This window comes from Heterodontus francisci, chromosome 30 (genome assembly GCF_036365525.1).
Source record: "Heterodontus francisci isolate sHetFra1 chromosome 30, sHetFra1.hap1, whole genome shotgun sequence".
Classification (NCBI taxonomy): Eukaryota; Metazoa; Chordata; class Chondrichthyes; order Heterodontiformes; family Heterodontidae; genus Heterodontus; species Heterodontus francisci.
The window spans coordinates 43,170,889-43,194,526 of record NC_090400.1 but is presented as its reverse complement, the minus strand read 5'-3'; the positions used below and the strand labels follow the sequence as shown (position 1 = coordinate 43,194,526).

The window sequence follows — 23,638 nt, the reverse complement described above, 5'->3', positions numbered from 1 at the left end:
GTGAAAGTCCACATAACAGTGGAGTAGGTCATAATTCAATAATGCAATTAAATAGTTCGTACTCCTCTCTCTGCTTCACTGTTTGCTTGAAGGTAATGAGGGGAACTTGTCAGATGTTGGAATCCCCACTTCCTTGCAAATTTTGTGAAGTATTAATTTGCAGACTGTGCTCCATTGTCTGACACAACCTCGTCAGGGATACCAGGTGTTGCAAAGATCTCCTGTGAAGCTCTAATAACAGATTTTGCTATCATTGAGTACAATCTTTTCACTTCTATACACTGTGAAAAATAATCGATCACCATCATGTAAGATTTTCCATTGTACATAAACAAATCCATTCCTAGATGTTCCCATAGTCTGGTTGGAAATTGTGTTGTTATCAGAGGTTCTCTGTGTTCTGGTCTGCGTACTGCACATCTCTGACAATTCACGATTGTACTCTCGATGTCGTTTGATATTCCTGGTCACCAAACAGATGATTGAGCGTGAGCCCTACAGTTTGTAATTCTCACGTGGCCTTAACGAATTCTTGCTAAGATAACTGATCGAAGTGAACTTGGAATGACTAATCTGTCATTAGACACCAACAAATCATCAACGATTGTGAAGCGTTTCCTGAATTCGAAGAAAATTTTCATTACTTTCCCACTAGGACATTCCTGTAGCCAACCTTTTGCACAATATTGGCATATCTGTATACATTCCTCATTTCGCTTTTGAGTGTGACGTATTTCTTGAGGTTTCTGATTACTTGCCGACTGCTGTGTATTGTGAATATGATTCTATCTCTTCGACAACATCCTATTGTGTTGGATGGCCCACAGTTGCTCTTGACAGTGCATCTGCAGAGGTTTCCATCTTCCCTTGTACATATACCATCTTGTAGGTATAGCTCATCAACCTCACTCAGAATCTCTAAATTCTCAGAGGCATCCTTGCAATTTCCTTCTCCTCCTGTAAGGAAACCAAGGGTTTGTGGCCTGTCTCAATAAGCACTTTCAGGCCAATAATGTAATCTGAAAACTTCTTGCAAGCCCATTTGACTGCGAGTGCTTCTTTATCAATGACCGCAGACCTTGTCTCAGTCTCAGACAAAGCTCTAGATGCATTAAAAATTGGTTTTCGACATCCTGGCTGTTCTTGAAAGAGGACTGCCCCAACCCTGTAGATGAGATATCTACTGCAATTATAGTCAGAAATGAATGGTTGTATTATGCTAATATCTCTGTTGAAACTAGTATCTCCTTAATTCTTCAAAAAAGCTTGCTCTTGATGTGTGTTCTAATACCAGGCTTGATCTTTCATCAAAAGTTGTCTTAATGATTAAGTTACCCGTGCCAAATTGGATAAATATTTTGCCAATTGATTCACCATTCCTAGGAATCGTTGGACATGTTGGACTGCAGTTAGGATAGGGAACTCATTAATGACTCTTGCCTTTTGCGGGTCTTCCATAATGCCCTTTACCACTCACAATATGGCCTAAGAATCAAATTGAAGTTTTTGAGAATTCACACTTAAGTGTTAGCCCTTCTTCTTGAAGATGATGCAGCCTTGACTCTCTGGTCATGTTCTTCAACTGATTCTCCATGGACCATGATGCCGTCCATGTGGCAAATCACCCCTTTTAGACCTTGAAGAATATTGGACATGGTCCTTTGGAAGATTTCCGGGGCCAATGTTATACCAAATGGTAAGCGATTGAAGCAAAATCTTCCTAATGGTGTGATGAATGTTGTAAGTAATCTTGACTTCTCGTCCAAGGAAGTTGCCAAAAGCCATTGTTCACATCAAGTTTTGTGAACATTATGCTTTTTGATAGCTTTGCCAGGCTTTCATCCACCAAAGACATAAGATGAATTTATCTTGCCACAGCTTTGTTAAGCTGTGTTAAGTCCACACAGATATGATGAGTAACATCTGGTTTTAGGACTGTAGCCATAGCCGAACACTACTCAGTTGGCTTTGTGACTGGAGAAATGACTCCCATTCTGTTCATTTCTTCCAGCTGATGCTGAACTTGATTCATCAATGGGTGTGGTATCTTCCTTGGCGTAAAGATACATACCAGTCTGGCATCTTCTTTCAATGTTTTACTATACTCGGTCTTCAGTCTTCCTAGACCTGAGAACAGTTTGGAAAGTCTGCTTGAAAGCAACTGTTGGACTCTGGCCATTTAATTTCTTCCAGTCATTTCAATAGATGTAAGTCTAAGCACACTCTTCTGCTTAAGAATGAAAATTCTTGATTTTTCAAAACATACTGTGTTTCCTTAATCTGCCTTCCTTTACATTGGATTGTGCTTACAGCTTTCCTTTGACTTTCAATTGTATCCCTCCAGGACCTTGTAACTGAGTATCTACTGGTTGTAAGGAATGTCTCATCAACCATGGCTCTTGGTCTGGCAGAACTGTGACACTTGCACCTGTGTTCAATTTAAAATATATAATATAATCATTGACATAAATATCTGCCATCCAAAATGCCTGATTGGGGTCATTAATTTCCCCTCGGAAGGCTTCTATTTTTTCTTCCACTGGGAATTGGTGCAACTTATTCACAACTGTGTGTGTGAAAGCTTTTTGTTTGGCACTTTCATGAGAAGAGGTCTTGTTCTGGCACATTTTCACATAATGGCCTGACTTCTTGCATTTAAAACATTCTGCTTGACTAGCAGGACCCTGATCACGTCTGTGGGTCTTTCTGGCACCACAGCGCTGACAGGATGTTCTGGTGTCTTGTACCCTCTCACCTGTGTCTACCTCCTTCTCGACAGTGTTTTTCCCTTTCTTGGGTTTGAGGAACTGTACCATCGTCAGATTCTTTCTGTTCCAAAGTTTCTCTTCAGCTTGCAGGATGGCTCTATTTTTCTTCTGACTTCTGCCTGTCAAACGATCGGAATCGCTTTCTCCAGAGTGAGCTCCTCTTTTGACTGTAAGAGATCTGATAAAGACTCGTCAGCTATTCCCACTACTATACGGCCTCTAAACAATTAGGACTTTAGTGCTCTGTATTCACATCCTTCAGCCAATCTATACAAATTATTAATGGAAGTGTCTACTGATTCGCCCAGCTTCTGTATCCTTTTATTGAACTTTGTCCTTTCTAGGATCTTATTGCTTCTTAACTGAAAATAATTGTCAAAAGCTTGCAACACATCCTCAAATTTATCTGAAGCTTCATTGATGCCTTGTCTCAGGATCACATCATCAGCTATTTCACCTAGGGAGTACACTATTTACCTGCTCTGCTTCAGATCGTGTATGTAATTCTGAAGCTATTCTGAATCTTAATCTTTTTTCTCCAGATTGTCCAGTTTTGAATCTGGCTGGGCCCTTCTGAATTTTGGAAGCTTTCTGGCATTTTATATTTTGAATCCATCCTGTGCTTAATTATTTTGGGTATTTCTTTCTACCTTTATTTTATCTTTTCCTTAATGGAGGTGTTCTTGCAGTACCTGGAGGTTTCTACTCTTTTCCGGGTGTTCCCGCGTTGAGGTTTCCTGTGCTTTCCCTCCTCGGTGTGCTCGAATAATGGCTGTCGACTCTGGACTCACCCTACCAGGCATCGACTGTTTTTCATTTTCATGAGTTCCCTTCTTGCCTGCCCAGTGCACCATTTTAAATAATGTATCTTTCTACTTTTCCCCCATTCCCCGCTTGGTTCTGTGACTGGCAGCCCATAACACACCACCACGCTTCTGTGGTGCAGCCTGAATGCCTGCACAGATGACTCACCAACTTTACATGCCTTTCGCCATCTATGGAGCAGTTCTGGAGCTCAACACAGCCTCTCCTTAAATCTGCAGTTGTTTTTGGCGCTTTTCTTACCAGGTTAGGTTTCTTCAAAATTCTGGATGTGCCCATCGTTTACCAAGTTTTACAGCACCCATCGCTGATCCCCATATTGTATATTGAGATCACGATATTGTATGTTGTTGGTAGCATAGTTATGGGGTTCTTCACAAAGGTCTCGGAGTCTCTGGCTAGCTAAACATTAACTATTTATTTACATTTACATTCTATTTAACTCTCTATAAGGATTTCCAGCTAGCACTTCGAATGGTGCTTCGAGCTCCTTCCAAGCCTGCTGCTCATGTGACTATTACCACGCCACCGTTACAGTAGGAGGGGTTACTCTGACTGTCTAAACTATTAATCCTTTCAGACCCTTATACTACAGTGACCATTTGTATTATTGTATCAAACCATTTAATGTTTGAGAAATCTATCTCCGGCTACCCTTGCCCCGCTTCACCAGCAAACTGGAGCTTTTTAGACATAATGGGGTAATTTTGACTTTGTGAGATGGTATGGAACAGGTGGTAGTGAATTGGCAACCTATGATTTCAATGGAAATATAAATCATGAGAGATGTTAAATGAGCTGTCAATTCCCTATCACCCATTTTACATTATCGTCCATGTAAAAATGACCCCCAGTGATTCTGAAGTGAAATCTTCAGACGTACAATGGCTGGACTTCAAAAGTAATCTATTGGTTTAAATATGCTTTTGGATGGTCCTGAGATTGATAGAAAGTGTTGTATAAATGCAAGTTCTTTGTTTAAAAACATAATTGTAGACAAGGAGTCCTCCTCCTTCAATTTAACTTTTAATGCAATGATTGAAACTTGGCATTTAATTTGGACACAAGCATTCTGCTCGTCAGCACCATATGCCTAGCAGTTTTAATTTCACAAAGCTCTCTAGAGGGCCCACAAACTGATTGCATTATCTCAGGTGTCTTATCAAAGCACAGATGGTCTCTTTTGTTATGAATAGTTTAAATGACATTGACGAGGAAACAATCCTGAGAGATAGCGAGAGAGAGAAAATTGCCAAGTTTTAATTTCAACAAACCTGCAGTTGTTGTTGGAAACCAATTTAGTGCAATTTTGTGTCTGTAGACCTTTTTCAATTAAATTATAATGCAAGTTTAAACAGGGTTCAGTTTCCATCCTTATCAGTGTTTCCCCTCCATGTGAGCAAATAGCCCTATTTAATCATCCAGTTCCCATACTTCATTATCCACTTTTCCTTCATCCAACTATTCCTACTATATTGAAATAACTTCTCGTAAGTCTTCACTGGTAAGAGGAAACCCTTTGGGCTAGGTTGAATGGCCGCTGGCTTTACATGAATTTCATTGACGTACAGTATATTATTCAGTCATCTTAAAAGCAGAATGTTCTAAATTTAACGTTATTTTAAACATAGAATGCATCTTCCATTGTGTGATGTCGAACGATATGCTGCTTAACACTGACATTGGTAGAATACCATGCTAGCCACTTTGGCTCAGATTTTAATGTGAGCTCTGAAGGAACAGCTTTTGCCATTCACCTCATGTTCAGTTAGCCAGAAATTTTTCACAGGCTTATAAGGGGAGATCTCTAATAATCAAAGGTCTTGATCCAATGCGGCAACCTCTACAGGGGATCTGTGATGTTTGAGAGTAAGACAAGCAGGGAGGCTCTTTAAACAGATAGAAGAATCCTCACAGATGCTCAGACTTCAAAGCAGGAAGTTAAAAAACAGGAAATTTAAATTACATTTAAATCATTGTACAGGCAGGGAAATAAAGATTGGGACATACACATGGGATTTTTATTTTTCAGGTTTTCACACTGCAGACACTTTCTGTGACAGAAGCTGATTTGCAACCTATAGACAGCAGTAGATCCAAAACTTTTAATTATGTAGATTTGTGGGGTCACTATGTTGTCAATGTTTACTTTGGGTAATTTACAGGATGTACTTTGTGTACCTGTATGTACTTCAATCCCTCAAATTTAAAATTCTCATCCTGTTTAAATCCCTTCATAGCCTCACTCTTTCCTATCTCTATAATCAGCCAACCCCCAAACCTCTTGTGCAATCTCCCCTTTCTCCCCACCATTTTCTGCTGTGTCCTCAGCCAACCAGTTCTTATGATCTGGAATTCCCACCCTCAATCCCCCTGCTTCTTTCTTCCTTTCAGACCCTCTTTAAAATTCACCTCAGCAACCAAATCTTTGGTCATTCCTCCTAATATCTCCCTCTTTGCCTTGGTGTCCATTTCTTTTTCTTTGCACCTCTGAAGCACCTTGATACATTTTTGATTCAGAAGTTGCTTCTGTAAAAATTGACTGATTATAAAGGTTTCATCACCCACCCTACCTCATACCATGGGTTAAAGTCCATCTCAAGCCTTACAGGTGCACCTCTGTGTTTGTTGTGGTGTGCTAAGTCACATCTGTATCTGTATGAATAAATGTATTAAAAGACATTTGTAAGTTTTGCTTTATTTTATTTTCAAATTATATACTTTTATAGAACAAAAATTGATTCATGTGTGGCAATGTATAAATAACTGCCTGATCTATTGTATACTTATGAAACAACCACCAGACCAATATAATACTTACAGTTTACAAAGAAATACAAGCTTAATCCTTCAGGATGTGTCGCATGAATTGACATTACCACTTTCCATATATCCAAAACAACTTTGTTCAGTTAGTACTTTCTAAACCATAAAAATATTACGTGACATACCCTTTAAACTGCTAATCCCTCTCTTCAGGATTGCAATAATCTGCAAATTACCCTCGCAAACCAAAAACACCATGGGGCTAGACCAATATTCTTCAGTAGGAAGGAAGTTGTGAGCACTCCTATAATGATGCAGTATATTCCCCAGTTGCAGAAAATGACTAAAGCTGGTTTTAATTTCTTACAAAGCTTTAGAGGTACATTTTTTAAACAAATATACATTTTAATACAGTAATATACTGTTTAGAAGTGACAGGATATTGTTGATCAAGACATTGAATTGGTCTTTTTCACCTGGAAGTATAGGATAAATCCAGAAATCCAGGGGTCTCCCAGCAGAGAGAAGCACTCAATGGGAGTACTGATCAGAGAACTAGTACTATACTGTCGTAAACCACCTTCTGTCCATGATCTGTCTATAAGCTCAGCTACCTTCTAGTAGCACTACATTTATCTGAAAATCTCCCACTTTGATCAAGACTTGGGGGTGTGGGTACAGTGTAGAAGCTCCATTGGAACCTATTCCGATGATTATTCCTAATTTAAAAGGGAAGATTACGGAAGTATTGAAACTGGGCCATTTAGGTGTAAGCATCACATTTCTGGGTGAAATAGGACATTGGTATCCATCATCTCCTGTGCATAGCATTCGCCATTACGATCATATAAGCTTTTTACAGATGGATAGAATGCAATTCCTGTCAAATAGTTAAAAATTAGACAGGGTGTAACATTTTCGAATGCAAATGTCTTTGTTCAGTAGACTTTTTGATCAATGAAGTTGTCACTTCTTAAATTGACTGTCTTGTAATTTTTGATTCCATTGATAATTTATAGTCGTGACCCTAATGAAGAACTTTTATTTTTTTTAAAACAGCGTCTCTAAATACTGCTAGTGGAATTTCTTTTGAGATCCATTTAGAAGTACTTGCAGCTCTACATTGCTGGAAACTCATGTTTGAAATTGAACTTTACCTATTATTTCCATGGAGTCTCACTCTCCCCCATCCATCTTAATGAGGGACAGAGAGGGAGAGAGTTGTTTCTTCCTTGCACCAAGTGCGTCGCAAGGCATGTTGCCCAACGAACAACACTAACTAAGAGAGCAGGGAGAGGTGCAGGATCCACTTCCCTGACCAAGGCCAGCAGTGTGGCTGGACGAAGTATTAACTGCGGGCAGAAAAGGGCAAGAGTGGAGGGAAAGATTTTTGAAAAGCCTCACACACGTCAAGATCTTCTTATTTTCAATGTGTAATGTTCATATTCTGTCAGAGTGCGTTATTGGAACAACCCTGTGCTTTTGATCACTGCCATTATTCAGTCGTTGTTTATTTTGAAAACCATCCTAAACATAGTGTTGATTAAGATCAATGCAATTACCACATGCCAATAAAATTCACTTTGGAACTTTGTATGTCCAGTTAACTGCAAAACCTCTCTTTTCTAATAGGGAGTGTTTTTGAAGCTACAAACTTTTTTTTAAACTGTAATTTTCTTCATCCACTTGGATTCACACCTCTGCAACTTAAGATGACAGGTGCACACCCTATTACCCCACCAGCGTCCTTAGCTCACTACCAGCAGCCATAAGAGAAAGGCCATATGTGCTTCTCGTCACCAACTTTTTCTCTTTTCTGCTGGGAAATGCCACATCCTCGGTTTGACACGCTTCATTTCATAACGCACATCCTGCATCTTTTCCCTTCTTTGACGCTGAGCATACTAAAATTCCGTGGTATTACAATGCCCAGGTAAGCCTAGTTTGCAGAACCCTCCCTGGCTGGTTTACAATGAGACCTCTAAACTGAAAATAAACCAACTCACACATCGATCTAATTTTAGACTGTACTGTTTTCTTAAGATGAATGGACACAAGTAAATGCCAACGCTACAATGCAGGCCCTCGTGTTGGATTGTCCATCATTCATGATATACATACATAGTTAAGAGGCAATCCATTTGTTGGAAAGGATGCTGGAAAGTGATACTGCCAAAAAAAAACTCAAATGGAAATTTCTTTAAAAGATCAATAAAAGACTTGCAAAGCATTATATTATTCATTCCACTTACATTTTTAAATAACTGGAAGATAAAGTAATCCTTCTTGTCAACCTACATAGGCTATACAATGGAGCCCTCTTAAGAGCCACTCTAATGAGATCAAGTCCTGCTTAGTGAGACACAAAGTTATTCTTTCACTGCAATGCAATTATCAAATCATATTTGAGATCAAATTTTAGATTTTAATTTTCCATCCATGTTCAGTTAAGGTTAATTTCTGTCCTTCTCTGTATTCAGTGCTGCTCAACAGCTCCACATGAAGTCAATATCTGCTGTCCTGCAAAGTCCATTTACTATCAATAGGTGTCTCTAGCATGCATGTTTTCATAGCCTACAATTAGTATTTATAAAACCATTAGCAACACCTACTAGCAGTAAATCAGTATTGCATGAACTTTTGTATAGCCAAGTCTCTTAAAATCAAAATCACTTAAAATCGAACCCAGACCTCCAATAAAGCGAAATCGACCTGATGAAGACTACATCACACAACTAATACATTGTAAATCAAACCTCTTGGCAACAACGGATTTGGCTCAAAAAATTGCACTGTTTCTTTTTAAAAAGTTGGAACCAATATAATTTCTTTTACAATTCTATTAAATTGATCTCCATTGATTGAACTTACTGACCATATTGAAGAGATATTAAACATATTACTCTCTTGCTGATTTGAATGTTGATGCAGCTTATTTAGACTAACAAAATGTGTACTTGTCTTCATTAACTTGGCAAGTAAGATGACGTTCAATTTTTTTTTAGGAACATTTACATTGTTTTTATAACACAATACAATGCATGATAGGGCACCTTTATATATCACAATTGTTATAGATTGTTTAAAGTGATGGCAGATTATATTTGTGATGTTTCTCATGCAAAAGGCTATTGTATTACATTAAATTCTTACACAGCACTAGCATCATGGACTTTGGGCTGTAGTGCAATCCAAAGAGTAGTAACTGAAGAACAGATATTTACTGCCCAGGAAAGATGTTAAGTGATGCTTTTAAATTACAGTGGAATAACTTTTAAAAATGCACACAAACACACAGATTTATTTTTAAAGATTTCACCATTTCTGAAAATAAAACACAGCACCCTTTGAAGATTGTGGTATCATTGCACCAGTAGGCATGGAAAGAACACAGGTTTAGAACTTCCCACTAATGTAAGATTTTTCCCGGAGAGAGGGAGCTATGATTACTGTGTCTATACTTTATCACTGAATTTTAATACGCAGAATTTGTTTGATCATTTTAGAAAAAGATGTTTTATGAAGTACTTCAGTGATCAAAGGTTAGTGTATTAACTGGTACATAGGCCACATTTTATGGTTGTTTATTTACTTGGGGTGTGGTCTGTGAGAGATATTTCCCATCCCTGCAATTTGGATCAAGTTTGGGATGCAGCTTACATGTTTAAGTTTACAGTAATAATTATGCAGATAACAGTAAATGTAAAATGCCAGTGAAGCCTTTACAATGTGCCAAGTAATTCCAGATCGTCTACAATAAGAGAAACATAGGCGTTGATTTTATTTTCAGACATTTTGGAACGCATTGTAAAACTATACAAATGACTTGATTGCCAGCCTGTAATATTGCAAAATGCTCTATGTTGAGATTATAGCCTAAGACAGTGCTTGTGTCTTGTACAACGGCATCCCCACTGGTACATAGCTCCAATTGTGCCATATATGCCCACTTGGGATGCCTCTTGAAGTAGGACACTGAGTTCAATTAAGGTAAACTTGTCCACTGGCTGCTGCAGAGCAAGAGGAATTTGATATTTTACATCATTGGCCTGAATTGTAAAAGCTCGCCAGCAGAGGCATGGCGCATGTGAGAGTTGTGCAACGCTGAGCCGCCATGATATTTTGCGTGGCAACTCATTTACATGCAGGGGGCAGACCGTCCACCCCTGATGTAGAGGGGGCAGGCGCTCCGTCCCCGGCAACACCGCGCAGATGCCGGTGCTATTTTTAAAGGGCTACAGGCCCTTCAGTTAGAGTTACATTTTTAACGGTACCGGTGTCTGGAAAATAGAAATAAAATTTTACGTCACTTTGAATCAACCACCCACCACCCCCCACACAATGAGTACTCAATGTATTAATTGCCCTCTCCCCACAAAAAAAACATTTTTTGCAATCCCAAACTTTATAAACTTTGACCCTCAACCCCTTACCACCATCCCTGCAACCAATAGGAACAGTTTTCCCCGCTCTTCTCCTCCCCCCCCCCCCCCGCCCCCCCCCCACCAGTGTCTCCAAACGGCCACCAGCCAGAATATCGCCGTGGGACAAGGTAAGTGTTTATGCATTAATTATAATTTATTTAAATATTTAAATTAAGGCTCCACCTTCAGTAAAAAAAATGGGGCAGGGGGCTTCTCAGTGTTGAGGCCCATAGCCGGCCTCACTGGGAAGTATTTTCCGGGCCCCTCCCCCCCCCACCCTGCCACGACCCATGATGTCGGGGGGCTGGTAAATTTCAGCCCATTGCTACACTGGTAGCAGTTGAACATCCCTAAAATCTACCTAAATGTGTTAGGCTCATTCACAAATGATCATCCATTGGAAGGGTCACTTTGAAAACCACCATCAATAATAACCATTATTTAGTGGAATCCAAAATTCTTTTACTGAAGTAAAAGGCTTGGCACAAATGTCTCATATCTGAGGAAGGGACCTGTGCAAACAATATTTTCAATATCTTTTGACAGCATCTCCATTTTGGTTACAATCAATGACAAGTTGTTGAAAAGGCCAAACGTGCAATATCACAACATGAATAGAAGGAATTCCAGACTCGTATTTCAAATCCACTGTTGGTTGACAAGTCAGTAGATATATCAATTGGTATTGATTGATCTAAACTTAAGGTGAGGTCAGAAACTTCTTTTTAATCCTGGATATAATAAGCTTCGCAAACATATCTCCTGTGCTGAGAAAACAATAGGGAATTTGAGTTGAAAATCTCTGTGATGCTGATTAAATACATTGTATTTAATGATTCAAATGGATTTACAGTAAGACATAAAACTAATGGTTAATAAATCAGGTTTGCACAATATTCAAATCTACAAATTCTTTAATAATTCTATATTAGCACTTCTGTTCTTGTCTGTATTGAGACTGCTAAAGTTATGTTACAATAAAGAAAATGATTTTTGAATGTCCTGTAGATCAGGTTGTGTCAAAAAGTTGGAATATTTCAATTTGTCATCATTTTGTGTTATTTTTCAGTTTTTATGTGGATTAGAAAAGAATTTCAATTTGGTTCTGTTACTTTATCAAGTAATAAGAGACAAAGAAAATCATTCAGCCTACTTGATCTCATCTGCCAGAACACCAACCCTCTCATTTATCCCATCAATTTAAAACATAACTAACATTCTCAATTTTACTTATTTGGCTCACTTGAACAGAAATAACTTTTAATTTAACAAGCTGTCTTTTTGATTATGTGGGCACTCATGTCTGTTCCATTTTCCTGCCAGGGTCTAACATTCTCATTCCACTTTGTTCCCTTTCAGTGTGGAGTGGATTTGCTCCTCTTTTACCTGACTAATTCTTTTGCATAACCTGATTGAGATAATGGCAGGATTTTAGGCTGCCCTTGGGGATGGGCATAGTGGCAACAGTGGGGGATGGGGCGGCGGCAGTGAGGGCACTGCCTCCGAACTTGCCTGGGTCATCTGGGGAGGTGAAGGGGGTCGAGGATGGCCTTCCCACCCCAGGCCAATTAAGGGCCTTAATTGGTCAATCAGTAGCCTCTTCCCGCCTCCACTTCAATTTAATTGAAGGTGGAGGATGCTGCTGCCACAGGGAGACCTGTCAGGTAAAGCCTGGCAGCCTCCTAGCAGGGTCGGGGTTGGGGGGGGGGAAGATCCCTCCTTTGGGGGCAATCCAGGGCCCCTAGAGGTCCTGTCGGCAATCGCCACACCACCACGCCCCCCCCAACCCATTGCCCCGGCCTGCCTGATTGCCAGTACTGCAGAGTCGCCAGCCTTCCGATTGGGATCCTCAAAAGGGATGGCATTCCCAATGGCAACCAGTTAATTGGCTGCCCACCAAAGTGATCGCAATGGGGATCCAACAGAGGTTCAAGGTGGGGTCTCCCCCCTGCCTTCCAGCCCACCGCCAGGACCCCTGTCACCGGAATAAAATCTGGCCCCAATACTGTGGATAATCCAGCGCTTTAAAGTTTTAAACTTTAATAATTTGTTCACAATTATTAAACCATTGGTTGCTACTTTGCAGAACTAGCCAGAATGATTTGGCCCTCTGTGTTTTGATCAGCACAATGAAGAGTGCTCACCTGCCTATCTTCTTCAGTCCTAATCGAAGGTGTCCACTTGAAATGTTAATCTGTCTTTTCAGATACTGACTGACCGTGTATCTGACTGTGTATCTTGAGCATTTTGCCGGTTTATTTCAGATTTCCAATTTTCCCTATTTATCTTTAAAATCCTTCCTTATCCTACTTCTAAACCAGATATATTCCTCAGATATGTGGCTTTCCATCTATTTATCTTATATTGAAAGAGTCTGTCCAGTTATTTGTTCTTTATGTCCGAATATTGCACAACACAAAAAGTGCTCAAATGGTGCAATAAACAATAGATAAAGAAAGTCAAAGCTACGCTTGATTAAAAAGTGAGCCTTGTCAAGGAAGGGAGCCAATAACCCGAACAAAAGCTTTAAATATGATGGAAACCATTCCACAAAGACATGCAATCAATTAAAGCTTCGAGCAAATCAGTTGAAGAAAATGTCTCCGCTTGTATCACATTGGTTGCAGAAGAAAAGTCAGCAGGTTTGTCTTCAGGATCTTTCTCAATGAACAAGAAAAAATTAATTCTCAAACAAAAGTCTTCACAGCCAGCACCATTAAGAACTTTTCTGAACATAAAGATTACAATACTGGTAGAGACAAATTGTAATTGATGCTTTACACAGAATACTGCCCCTGCATAGCTATTAACCAAATTTGCTTTTTATATATCCAAAAAAGCATACCTCATCCACACTAATAAACTCAGCTGATTTAATACAGTGCGAGATTGGAAAGCATTTGCGTACTATTCAAAATAAGTTATCTAAACTGTCTCTCAAATTAAAACCAAAATTAGCATGGGGACTGAAGACCAAAGATTATCTCAAAAAAAAGGTTTAAACATGGATTCTTCCCAGTGAAGATGGATTCTATCCCTGCTGCTATAAACACTGAAGAGTCTCCAAGTTTGACTTCAATTGAGATCAGATCCACCGTGGTAGAGGGAGAAAAAGGCAAAGAACATTCTGGCGTAAATGCTACTAACATGCAATAGTTGTAGACAAAGACCTTTGGCAAAACAGACATGTTCAACAGACATTTCTTTTCATTCTGCCTCCCTAGTGCCTTACTTTTCTATTGAATGTTTCATTCCAGTGGCCCCATGTGAGAGACTAAAACCAAGCCTGTCTCCACAACCAAACGCAGATGTTAGATAATGGATGAGAAATGTTACAGCATCAGCTGAATATAGTTTTCTCTGATTCTATTAAGGTGGAAACACAGTAAAACACATGTCTAGCCTTCAACTGCCGGTTACGTCTAACGGACAAAGACACCTCCAGACATTTTCAGGCACTATACCAGAGGACAAAATGCTTTCACATTCCTGGACAGTTCCATTAGCCTCTGCAGACCGGATGGTTTTGTGAAGTTAATGTCCTTTCAATACTGATTTTAATCAGTCATTCAGACGCTAAAAGGCACAGATGATTAATCCATAAGGTAAACATCTCCCTGCATTACACCAGCATTTATATTTCTAGTGAGTCTCCTCTTCCTTAAAGATATATCTGTATTGTCTGTGTTACAGAGATCTGCTACTATTCAGACAAGGCCACAATATTTTGAGACATTTTAAGAGATCTAGACAAGCGGTGTGAAAAAATCTTTCAGCAGATTATTCAAAGTTGCTGATAACTATTTGGGAACCAGGGTTCCCAGAAATTGAATAAAATTGCTTTTTGCTTCACTTAGCAACCTATCTTTACATAAAAGGTGCCAAAGGAACAGCCTCAGTTCTAATCTTCAACTCTATGTGGTGTTGGTGTGACATAAGGCAAGGCAATGACTCAGGTTCTTAAATAATTTGCACTACTGTCCTTCAAAAGGTTGCTGTACGACTTTTTGACTTTTACTTACAATGAAACAAACAAGAAGCAGGATAACATTGAGTCTTTGAACATACTGCATTTAGAACTGTTTTTTAAAATTCAACTTCCAGATGGTTAGTTTTCTTTAGCACACTAACACTGCATTAAAAAGAAAACAAGCAGAGTTACCTTTGGATTATGATACACTAATATTTACAATTGAAGTCTCGATGCACAGAAAAATTTTAAACCAGCACGAATGAGCACAGAACATAGCACAAACAACAAAGCAACAAAAGAGTTAATGCTGATATTTGGCATACACCCTCACCAATTCTTACAATGAACTCTGCTTAATGTGGAAGGGGCACAAGAATTGGAAAAGACTTAAGGTGGTAGACTACTACTGTTAGTCAACCATTGAGCTCTGCACAGGACTCCTTACAGGGCTGTATCACTGTAAACAGGATACGTTGTTCATTTACTGCACCATGTGTAATTTCCCTCTTACTTATGTGCTGTATGTAGTTCCCGCTTTGACCTGAATCTCTTTCTTAGTCAGGAGAGGAAAACAAAGACAGACTACAGAAGTCTGTTAGTTGGCTCAATGGGTGAGATCTCAAGAGCCACGAAATCTATGTGTATAAAATTACAACGGATGTTAGGTGTATTGGCATCTCTGTGCCAGTTTTGGGAGAGTGTTGCTATGTCACCCTCTCGCTGCTGCGCTGTGTCTCTTTCCCATCCCAATTTACTTTTCCGCCACTACTACAAGGTCAGCTAGAAGTAGGGACTGCGAATGCAACCGCATTTAATAAAACCTATGGATATCTTCTGATATCGAGACATGATAAACCATCCCTTTTATTATTTCCAAGTGATGGGAGAAGTGCACTTTTGCTATCAACTACACTTTTATATGGTAAAAGTGACGATATGCACTACGATGTCGATGTTCTTTGCACAAATCTAGGTATTACGAACATAACTGGCAGTAATGATGTTCAACACTGGTAGAAAAAGAAAATCAATGAAAGAAAACTTAGCATTGGGCAACAATTGTAACTTAAATTTGGGTCATAGAAAAAAAATGGCATAAAGCCATCAAGAAACAAAATAGTACTTAATTTTGCCAAAATGCACAGTGCATGCACCAAATAAGTTACAAGTCATAATTTTTAAAGATTTCCATTTCTGATGGATGGAAAGTTCTTGAAACAAAACCATTTGATTTATAAAAGTAAAGCCAAGAGCGAAGATGCCCTGTGGATTGGCAGGCACTGTATGTCACCGTTTCGGGACTAACTCACAGAACGAGTATACTGGCGTCACAATGTACCATATAAACCACATCATCCACTTTATTTAGCCTGTGTCTATCTCTGAATGCTATAAACTATCAATTTTACCAAGTGCCAAATACGGTCACAAACTTACAAAGTGCAAATCATGAACTTAAAATTAGATGCACTAAATATTATTTTATTACACCTGAGCAGAACTCAAAGATACAGCTACCTTATTTGCCAAAAGCAATGCAGCCACAAACTGAAGAACTTTGTAAGAATTTTAGCCTGGAGATTGTTTAGAAATTACTTTGTTTTACGAATCATAAACTCGAAAAAATGCAGTTCAGACCACACCCTCCTACAATCCAGCCGATGCCCTTGACATAACCTACTGGTCTGCTGGAGGTCATGTTGAGGACATTCCTTCCTCCTCCCCCTCCCTCAGTTCAAAGAGATGTCCTGGCATTTATGTTGAGGATATCTGCTCATGGAGACCTTAATGCTCACTAACAATAGTAGTCTCGACCCTGTGTAGGAACACTGATCAGGTGTGGCTTGACTTTTAGTTCACTGTAGTTCCCAAACATCGCTTAATATTTCCCGTGAATTCTTCAATTAAACTCCAGAGCAAAACATTAAATACTTCCATATGGTCTTGCCTCACTGGAGTTAAGAATGCGCATACTTTTATGTAGATTGTTATAAAAGTTACTATCATTTGCCACCAGAGTTCTCAGGGTGGGCAATGATGAGTTGAAGTGGCTTGGCAGGAAGCACTGATACCTTGGAGTGCATGCTAGAGCAGAAGATAGAATTAAGCAGTGCCATTTGTGAACTTTGAGAGCTTGTTCTCTAACTCAGTAATGCGTCTCTCCTGGGACTGGACAGTCACCTTCAGTGATTTAATTTCATCCATTAGTTCCTCCATGGTTACACGCTGAGGGCAAGAAAGAAAAGAAAATCAATATCAACCATATATAAGTTAAAGAGAAGCCTGCTCATAGAAGATCTGGCCCCTGTAATTGAACAATGGATGCACACATTTAATGTCAAACTTGCTGCGTAGTTAACTTTAGATATCACAGCAGAGGTAGTGAGTGATTTAGGTTCAGTGGATCCTTTTAGATTGAATTACGTTATCTGAATCATCAAACCTAATGTCAGAATTACTCTTTCTCCACCTTTCCAGCAATCAAAATCACCCCTACAAGTCCTTTCAGACTTTACTGCGGGTGCTAGACCATCAGGATCTCACCAAATGTAAAACCAGCAATACCACATTCATTCTAAAAATCAGACGTGGATTTTATTTGAAATAGCTACTGATTGAGAGCTTGTTTGTCTTTGATATACTCAGGCTCAGCAGTGCTAGTGATTTCCATCTAACATCTAATTATATGACAGCATAACCCAGAGGTATAGTAATAGAATTCTTTTGGGAGCTAAACTGGATATTGTGTCTTTCACATGCGTCTTCATATGTGCTTCTCCAAATTGTCTAAAGATGGGCTGAAACACAACACCAATCTGAAATTTAAACTTTTATTTACAGAACGCACAGTCAAAACAAACACTACTTGCATTACTCAATCTCATTTCACTTGCTGAAAAATGGGGAAAAAATCCTGGCTAACAGGCCTGGGATGAGACAATTGACACTATTTGTATCAGTTTGAAATGGATTATAGGCTTATGACATTTCACAAGACAATGATGCTTTCAGAATACTTACAGAAAAATTTGATTCGCATGTGGAGTAACTTCGTCGAGGTCCGAGAGGTGGCTTGTTGTCCAGAATGTTCTTCTTGGCAAATTTAAGTTCTCTGTTTTTAGGTGGAATGTAGCCATCTCTCAGTGAAATGAGGATGGGATCAGCGTTCTTCCCTGACATCCACTCCTCAGCTTCTAATGCTGCCTCGGGGCCTTGTGTATCTGGGTACAAGTCGTCTTGGAAAAGATCTGACTACAAAATACATTGGAAAAAGAAAACATATTTTCAGTTGCGGTGATCATATGGGAGATTCATATTAGAGTCGTAGAGTCCACACTGATCGGCAAATACTCCTCATTCAAGTCACCGTTTTGAAATTTTTGGTCATTTTGATCAAACAATTTAGTGAACTGTTATTTGGTGTCAGGGCAATAATCAGTTGTGTTAGTGGCCTTGATTTTAATAAAGTTATTAAGAATCAGTTTTAGCAGTTGCAGGTCAGTCCAATCATCATATATCTGTCCTCAATGATCAACATTAAAATGATGAATTAGATAATAGTTCTATCCTTTCCACTTTTAGCTCCTTTGAGTTATTTTTGATGATTATCCTCAAATGCCTTTGCCTCTTTATGGCCCATTAGTACAACAGTCTGTGGTCCTTTCCACACAGAGAAACATAGAAAATTTACAGCATAGAAGGAGGCCATTTGGTCTGTTGAGTTTGTGCAATGAATCACAAGATACACACGTAAGCAAATCAATTTCTTGCACAGACCACAAGGGGAATTTTAAGAAACTGTGCTCCCGAAGTGCAGCTTCTCCTGCTGGCAGCACATATCAAAAAGCTGTGGCCTGCTCCCCACAACTTCCTGTGCGTTAAGATTAATGGATGGAAAATATTGGGCTGTATGTGCCCAAATTCAAGTTGCACTCCTGGTGCACAAGATTCTACGCAAAAGAGCATGATTTTGTAAAACTACCCTGGAGTCCTTTAAATTTTCACTCTGCACCTTAGATCTTAACAGAACGTTCCCCATGTCTTCTGGATCATGCATTGTCTAGAGATGCACTGCAATGGAAATAACTGCAAAGTTCTGCTCTAGTAAACCACAGCACATAATCAGTCTTCAACCTTTGTGGCCAAAAAGGAGATAAACTGAACAAAACCATGTTAAAATTACAGCAAGCCCTTTTTAGTGCTTCAAAGGTGAATAGACCATCAAATTTAAAAAGAATTTGTTGGCTTCAGTTGATTCCTTTCCACCTAGAAATTGTCAATTGGTGAAACAAAGGTAAGAATAAATGTCAAATAAAACAGCACTTCTCGGAATTGGTTATTCTGCCCCCTGCTCTTTGCTTTTGTCAGAGGTATATGATTTGCCAGTCTCATGGTGTCAAGTCTAATGAAGGGTCCTCAGCTCAAACCTTGACCTGTTCTTGCTCTGTTAGAAACTGACTGATGATTTCAATTATTAAAAGAGGTCCCATGCGGGCAAGATACCACACACTAGAATCATTCAGAAACATTTCAATTATCAAAATATTGTTTGATTTCATGGCCATCAAATCACCCTCTGCACACTAATCAAACTTTAGGTAATAATGGCTTGACGGCAAAACTGTGAGGAATTTTTTTAAAGAACCAAATATGGATCTACTTTAGCTCCAAAATATCCGCTAAGTTGTTATTAAAAAAAATCCAAGGGACTATATTTGGATGCAACATTTTCCCTCCTTATCACCTTTGATTACTTGTATAATGGGTTTTTCTACTGCACTGACCTTTCGAGGCACCGTCATTGTAATAGGTTCACACTTCCGTTCATGTAATTTGAAAAACCTAAAAATAAAAAAGTGTAACAAATCAGATTCCATTAAACAAAGAAATTGCGAAAGAAAATGGGTTCTGTCACAATTATTACATTTCTACATTACACAAGAAGTGATGGATAACTGGGACTGGCATAAGTAAAAGGTGCAGCCGAGTGCAGAAACTGCAACGCTGAACTGGCAAGTGATTTATAACAATGATCCAAACCCCATAACAGTCCTAAATATCAAGGCATGGTTTTTCCTATAAATTCTGCCTGATTTTCAAACAGCTGGGGTTGGAAAGCGAGTGGTATTTTTGTCTTTGATGTATATTCCAGTGAATGGGACCAGCACCACTGGGAACATCCATCTTGAGCAGCCAAACACTTTAATGCATGTAGGTGCCAAACTTTAATTATATCCAATTGAAATGGGTGACATGGGATGCTGGCAACATTAAGTGTTCTAGAGGGCATAGAAAGATATAAAAGTAGGCAAATTTCAACCATTTCTTAACTGTCTTTCTTCAATTTGTTCCTGTAATTCATATATTTCTTTCCTGCAGCAGGTTTCTTTCCTGGTTTTCCATTGGGAATGCCCCTGATAAGTTTGGAAGAGGACAACTTTAATTAAGAGTGGGATGCCAAGTAGGTCAAGATGCACGACGATGTTCTGTGCCCACCCTCCAGAACCTGCACTGCTGCATCTGCAGACAGCTATCCAGACCTCATTTTAACAGGTGTAATGCTGGTGGAGGCTCTGCTTGCCAAAGAAAGCTAATGGCACTATGAAGTTCTGTTAAAAGCCTAACCATCATAATGTTGGATGCTTCTTCTTTCCAATCGTGGGATACTTTTAGTGGTAAAGCATAAAACAAGGATGATCAACAGCCAGCATAGCCTATTTGGGTGCATCCATCAAGAAACCCTCAACTACTTCTGCAGGCCCTGGCAATGACCATGTGGAACTGTTGTTTCAGGGCCTGGGTCAGCAGAGAGACAGTCATTATTACTATGCAGCACAGGGATGGCATATCCAGTGACAGTAACAGTCAGCTGTGGCCCAAAACCTGGCTTCAGTGCCTTGCTGGGGTGCCACAATGCAGACTTATGGGGATAGTGCCCTGGAATTGCACAGTGGACTGCCATCCTCATGGGCACCTTATGCAGCACTACATCAACTTCAGCAGCCATCATGCAAGATGTCACGTGCTGAACTGGCCAATCATTTCACTACAAACTCAATGCCTACACTGAGTCGCTGCCTTAGCTGTTGCATCAAGAAAGGTTAATAGTAAACTTTACACTGGCGAGAGAGCAACATCAGGTGATATTTTCATGCAGAGTTGAGTTTGTCTTTTCTGGTAGTTTGGGTGCATTGTAAAGATCCAATGGCATCATTCATAAAAAGAGTAGGAACCTCGACAGGCCAGCATTTCACGCTCAAAATGCTGGCCTGTCGAGGTTCCTACTCTTTTTATGACTCAGTGTGGGTGGGCACTAAAGGCTGTGAACCTACATCCTTGAGCACTGACACAGTACATTAGTTACCTTCAGTAATAGATCTTTACCTGAGGAGTACACGTTGAAAAACAGTATCATTTTCAACACCATCAGTTATAATATTGCTAAATGGCCTATAATTCTCATATTAATAGGCTAAAGCAAAACAAAATACACACCTTGCAATTTCACATCTGCTGACATCCAGGCCTCTCTTTGTCATAAAGCCCATTCCCCTCTGTGGCTCCTTACTGCTGAATGTGCTGAGGTAATGAACGTATGGAGCTTCATCTGTGATTTCAAAATACCGAATACTGCTATCGCCCTGCACACAAAAATAAATCAGTCTCCAAAGAAGAAGCATAGAAGACTGGACCAGACTTGGTTTTACTGTAGCAAACCTAATGGGTCATATCCCAGGACTTTGGCCCAAGATCTGGTAAAGGATAAACAGCATGATAAAAAAGAAAACACTCATTTCTAATCTTTCTACTTCAAGGAGTGGAAGTTCCTAGATTGGTAACGACAAGTACTGCTGTAGCCCAGTTAATCCTTTATCGGATATTTTTTCCCCTCAGTAATTGGGTGTATCTATCATAGCCATACCGTTGCATCGTTATATAGCACTGCACATCAGTGGAAGTACAAACATTGCTTTATTAAAATGAAAGGTCAGGAAGTTCTTCAAAGAGTTGGAATAGAGTTGTAAGTGGGATTATGGGGTTGTAAATCTTGGGTGTTATTTAAAGCACAGTTGCATGCTGTGATGAGGAAACCACTTTTGTCTAGATGGATGAGACAGCATGTGCTGCCTGGCCTTCCTCATCCGTTTTTGTGGAAACTTCTGGTCTAAAATATTTTGAATCCATTCTGGTATATGAAACATAGCATAAGCACGACATATGGTCAAAGCAAGCAGGTAATGAGAAAGATATTCCACAATTACTTGGACACTGAAAATAAATACCCATCTACAGAATAATAAACTGAAGTGATCCTAAAGGCTCACCCATAGATAGGTCCGTAAATGATGAAGTGGGATTAAAGGGGAAGTGACTCCACTTGAAAAAGAATTAGCAAACCTCTGGTTTGTTTGATGGCCCATGTATCATTTCTGTCTTGGCAACATCATACATGTGTTAATATAATGTGACTCAATATGCTGACCCAAAAATGTTGGCATATCATTTATCATGAAGGCAATGCTCTTTTTAAAAGAAAGATTTTTGCCAAAGTACAGGTAGAACTACTTTTCAAACAGCAGCACCAATCCACAGTGTGGCCTTAGCACACTTTCAATAATGACTCGAGATGCTTTTATACAATAAATTACTTTGAAATGCAATGACAGTTCTCACATTACATGCATTAATGTTTCCTATATTACAACAGTCGCTACACTTCAAAAGTACTTCATTGGCTGTAAAATGTTTTGGGACGTCTTGAGGTCATGAAAGGCACTATATAAATGCAAGTTTTTCTTCCTTAAAGGCAGCCTTTTTGCACACAGCAAGATTTCACAAACGACGAGATGAACGTTCAGTCAATCCGCTCAATGGATTGTTTACATCAAGTCATTAGAATGACCTACTATTACATCAGTAATCTCTCACCTTTCCGCAGAGGTAGACTATATTGGAGTCTGGATCATAAAATGGCAGAAGCACTCCATTACTGGTGTCCATTTCCTGAAGTGCTATTGGTTCATCCAAGTTTTTCTATATGGGGGATGGGGGGAAATATGTTAAATTTTAACTCTGTCCATGCTGATTGTCCACTGCTGCATGCAACAAGTTAATAGCATAAACAATTCACAACAAAACACGCAATCAGTGTTGGGAGGGAAGATCTGGTCAACACTTGTGCGTTATTCATTGAATATGACTACCTTTCCTACAGCTAATAGTGTAGAGAGATCATTTTGCACTTTTTGACAAAGTACATAAGTTCCATGCAGATTGGAAGGCTGTCGCAGTCAGATTCCAGTATAATTATGGTATTGGTTCAAAGCAGTTTCCACTCATCACTTAAAGCAAACTTGTGTAGTGAATAAGTGGATTTGGAGCCTGACCAGAATTCAGGTCTAGCTGTCTTTGTACTAATGGGGAGTTTTATGCAATGTCCACTCCTGGTGCAGAGCCTCAGCCACCAGGAGCACAATTTCGATCAATCAGAGGGTGGGTGCTCCCAAGTGATTTTCTGTCCATTAACATGAACAGATGGGGAAAGACGGCGCAATCTTGGCAGGTGAGGCATCACACCAGGAAATTGATGACCTTGGGTGCACTTACACAATGACAAAGCTCTCACTTTGTTGTGTTGAACACAAGCAGCCACTATCCGGTGCAGTCAAGTGGAGGGGATCACACTGGGCTCCTGAGTGCAGCTACTTGGTTTCAAGCTGACCAACTGTCAGTTCCAGTGAGTGATTGGGCCAATTCTCCTCCTTTATTTCTGTATTACTCTCTTTTCTTCATCTGCCCCAGATACTCCATGCACCTGATTGGTGGATTCATGGCCTATTCCTCAGGCTGCCACAAACCCCCTGTAGCCAAGAGCTAGGTTGTGG

At 39.6% G+C, this 23,638-nt stretch overlaps 1 protein-coding gene across 2 annotated transcripts in view; it reads right to left on the bottom strand.

The window, feature by feature from the left end:
• Positions 1-14,888: 14,888 nt before the first annotated feature.
• Positions 14,889-23,638, bottom strand: part of LOC137346515 (coronin-6-like) — a 226,905-nt gene continuing 218,155 nt past the window's right edge. For both annotated transcript variants that reach the window (XM_068009982.1, XM_068009983.1), the window contains 5 exons: positions 22,683-22,787; positions 21,249-21,394; positions 19,538-19,595; positions 17,775-18,005; positions 14,889-16,979 (listed from right to left, as the gene is read on the bottom strand). In XM_068009982.1, the coding sequence (XP_067866083.1) occupies positions 16,857-16,979; positions 17,775-18,005; positions 19,538-19,595; positions 21,249-21,394; positions 22,683-22,787 (663 nt within the window). In that variant the 3' untranslated portion in view covers positions 14,889-16,856. The remainder of the gene's footprint in view (positions 16,980-17,774; positions 18,006-19,537; positions 19,596-21,248; positions 21,395-22,682; positions 22,788-23,638) is intronic.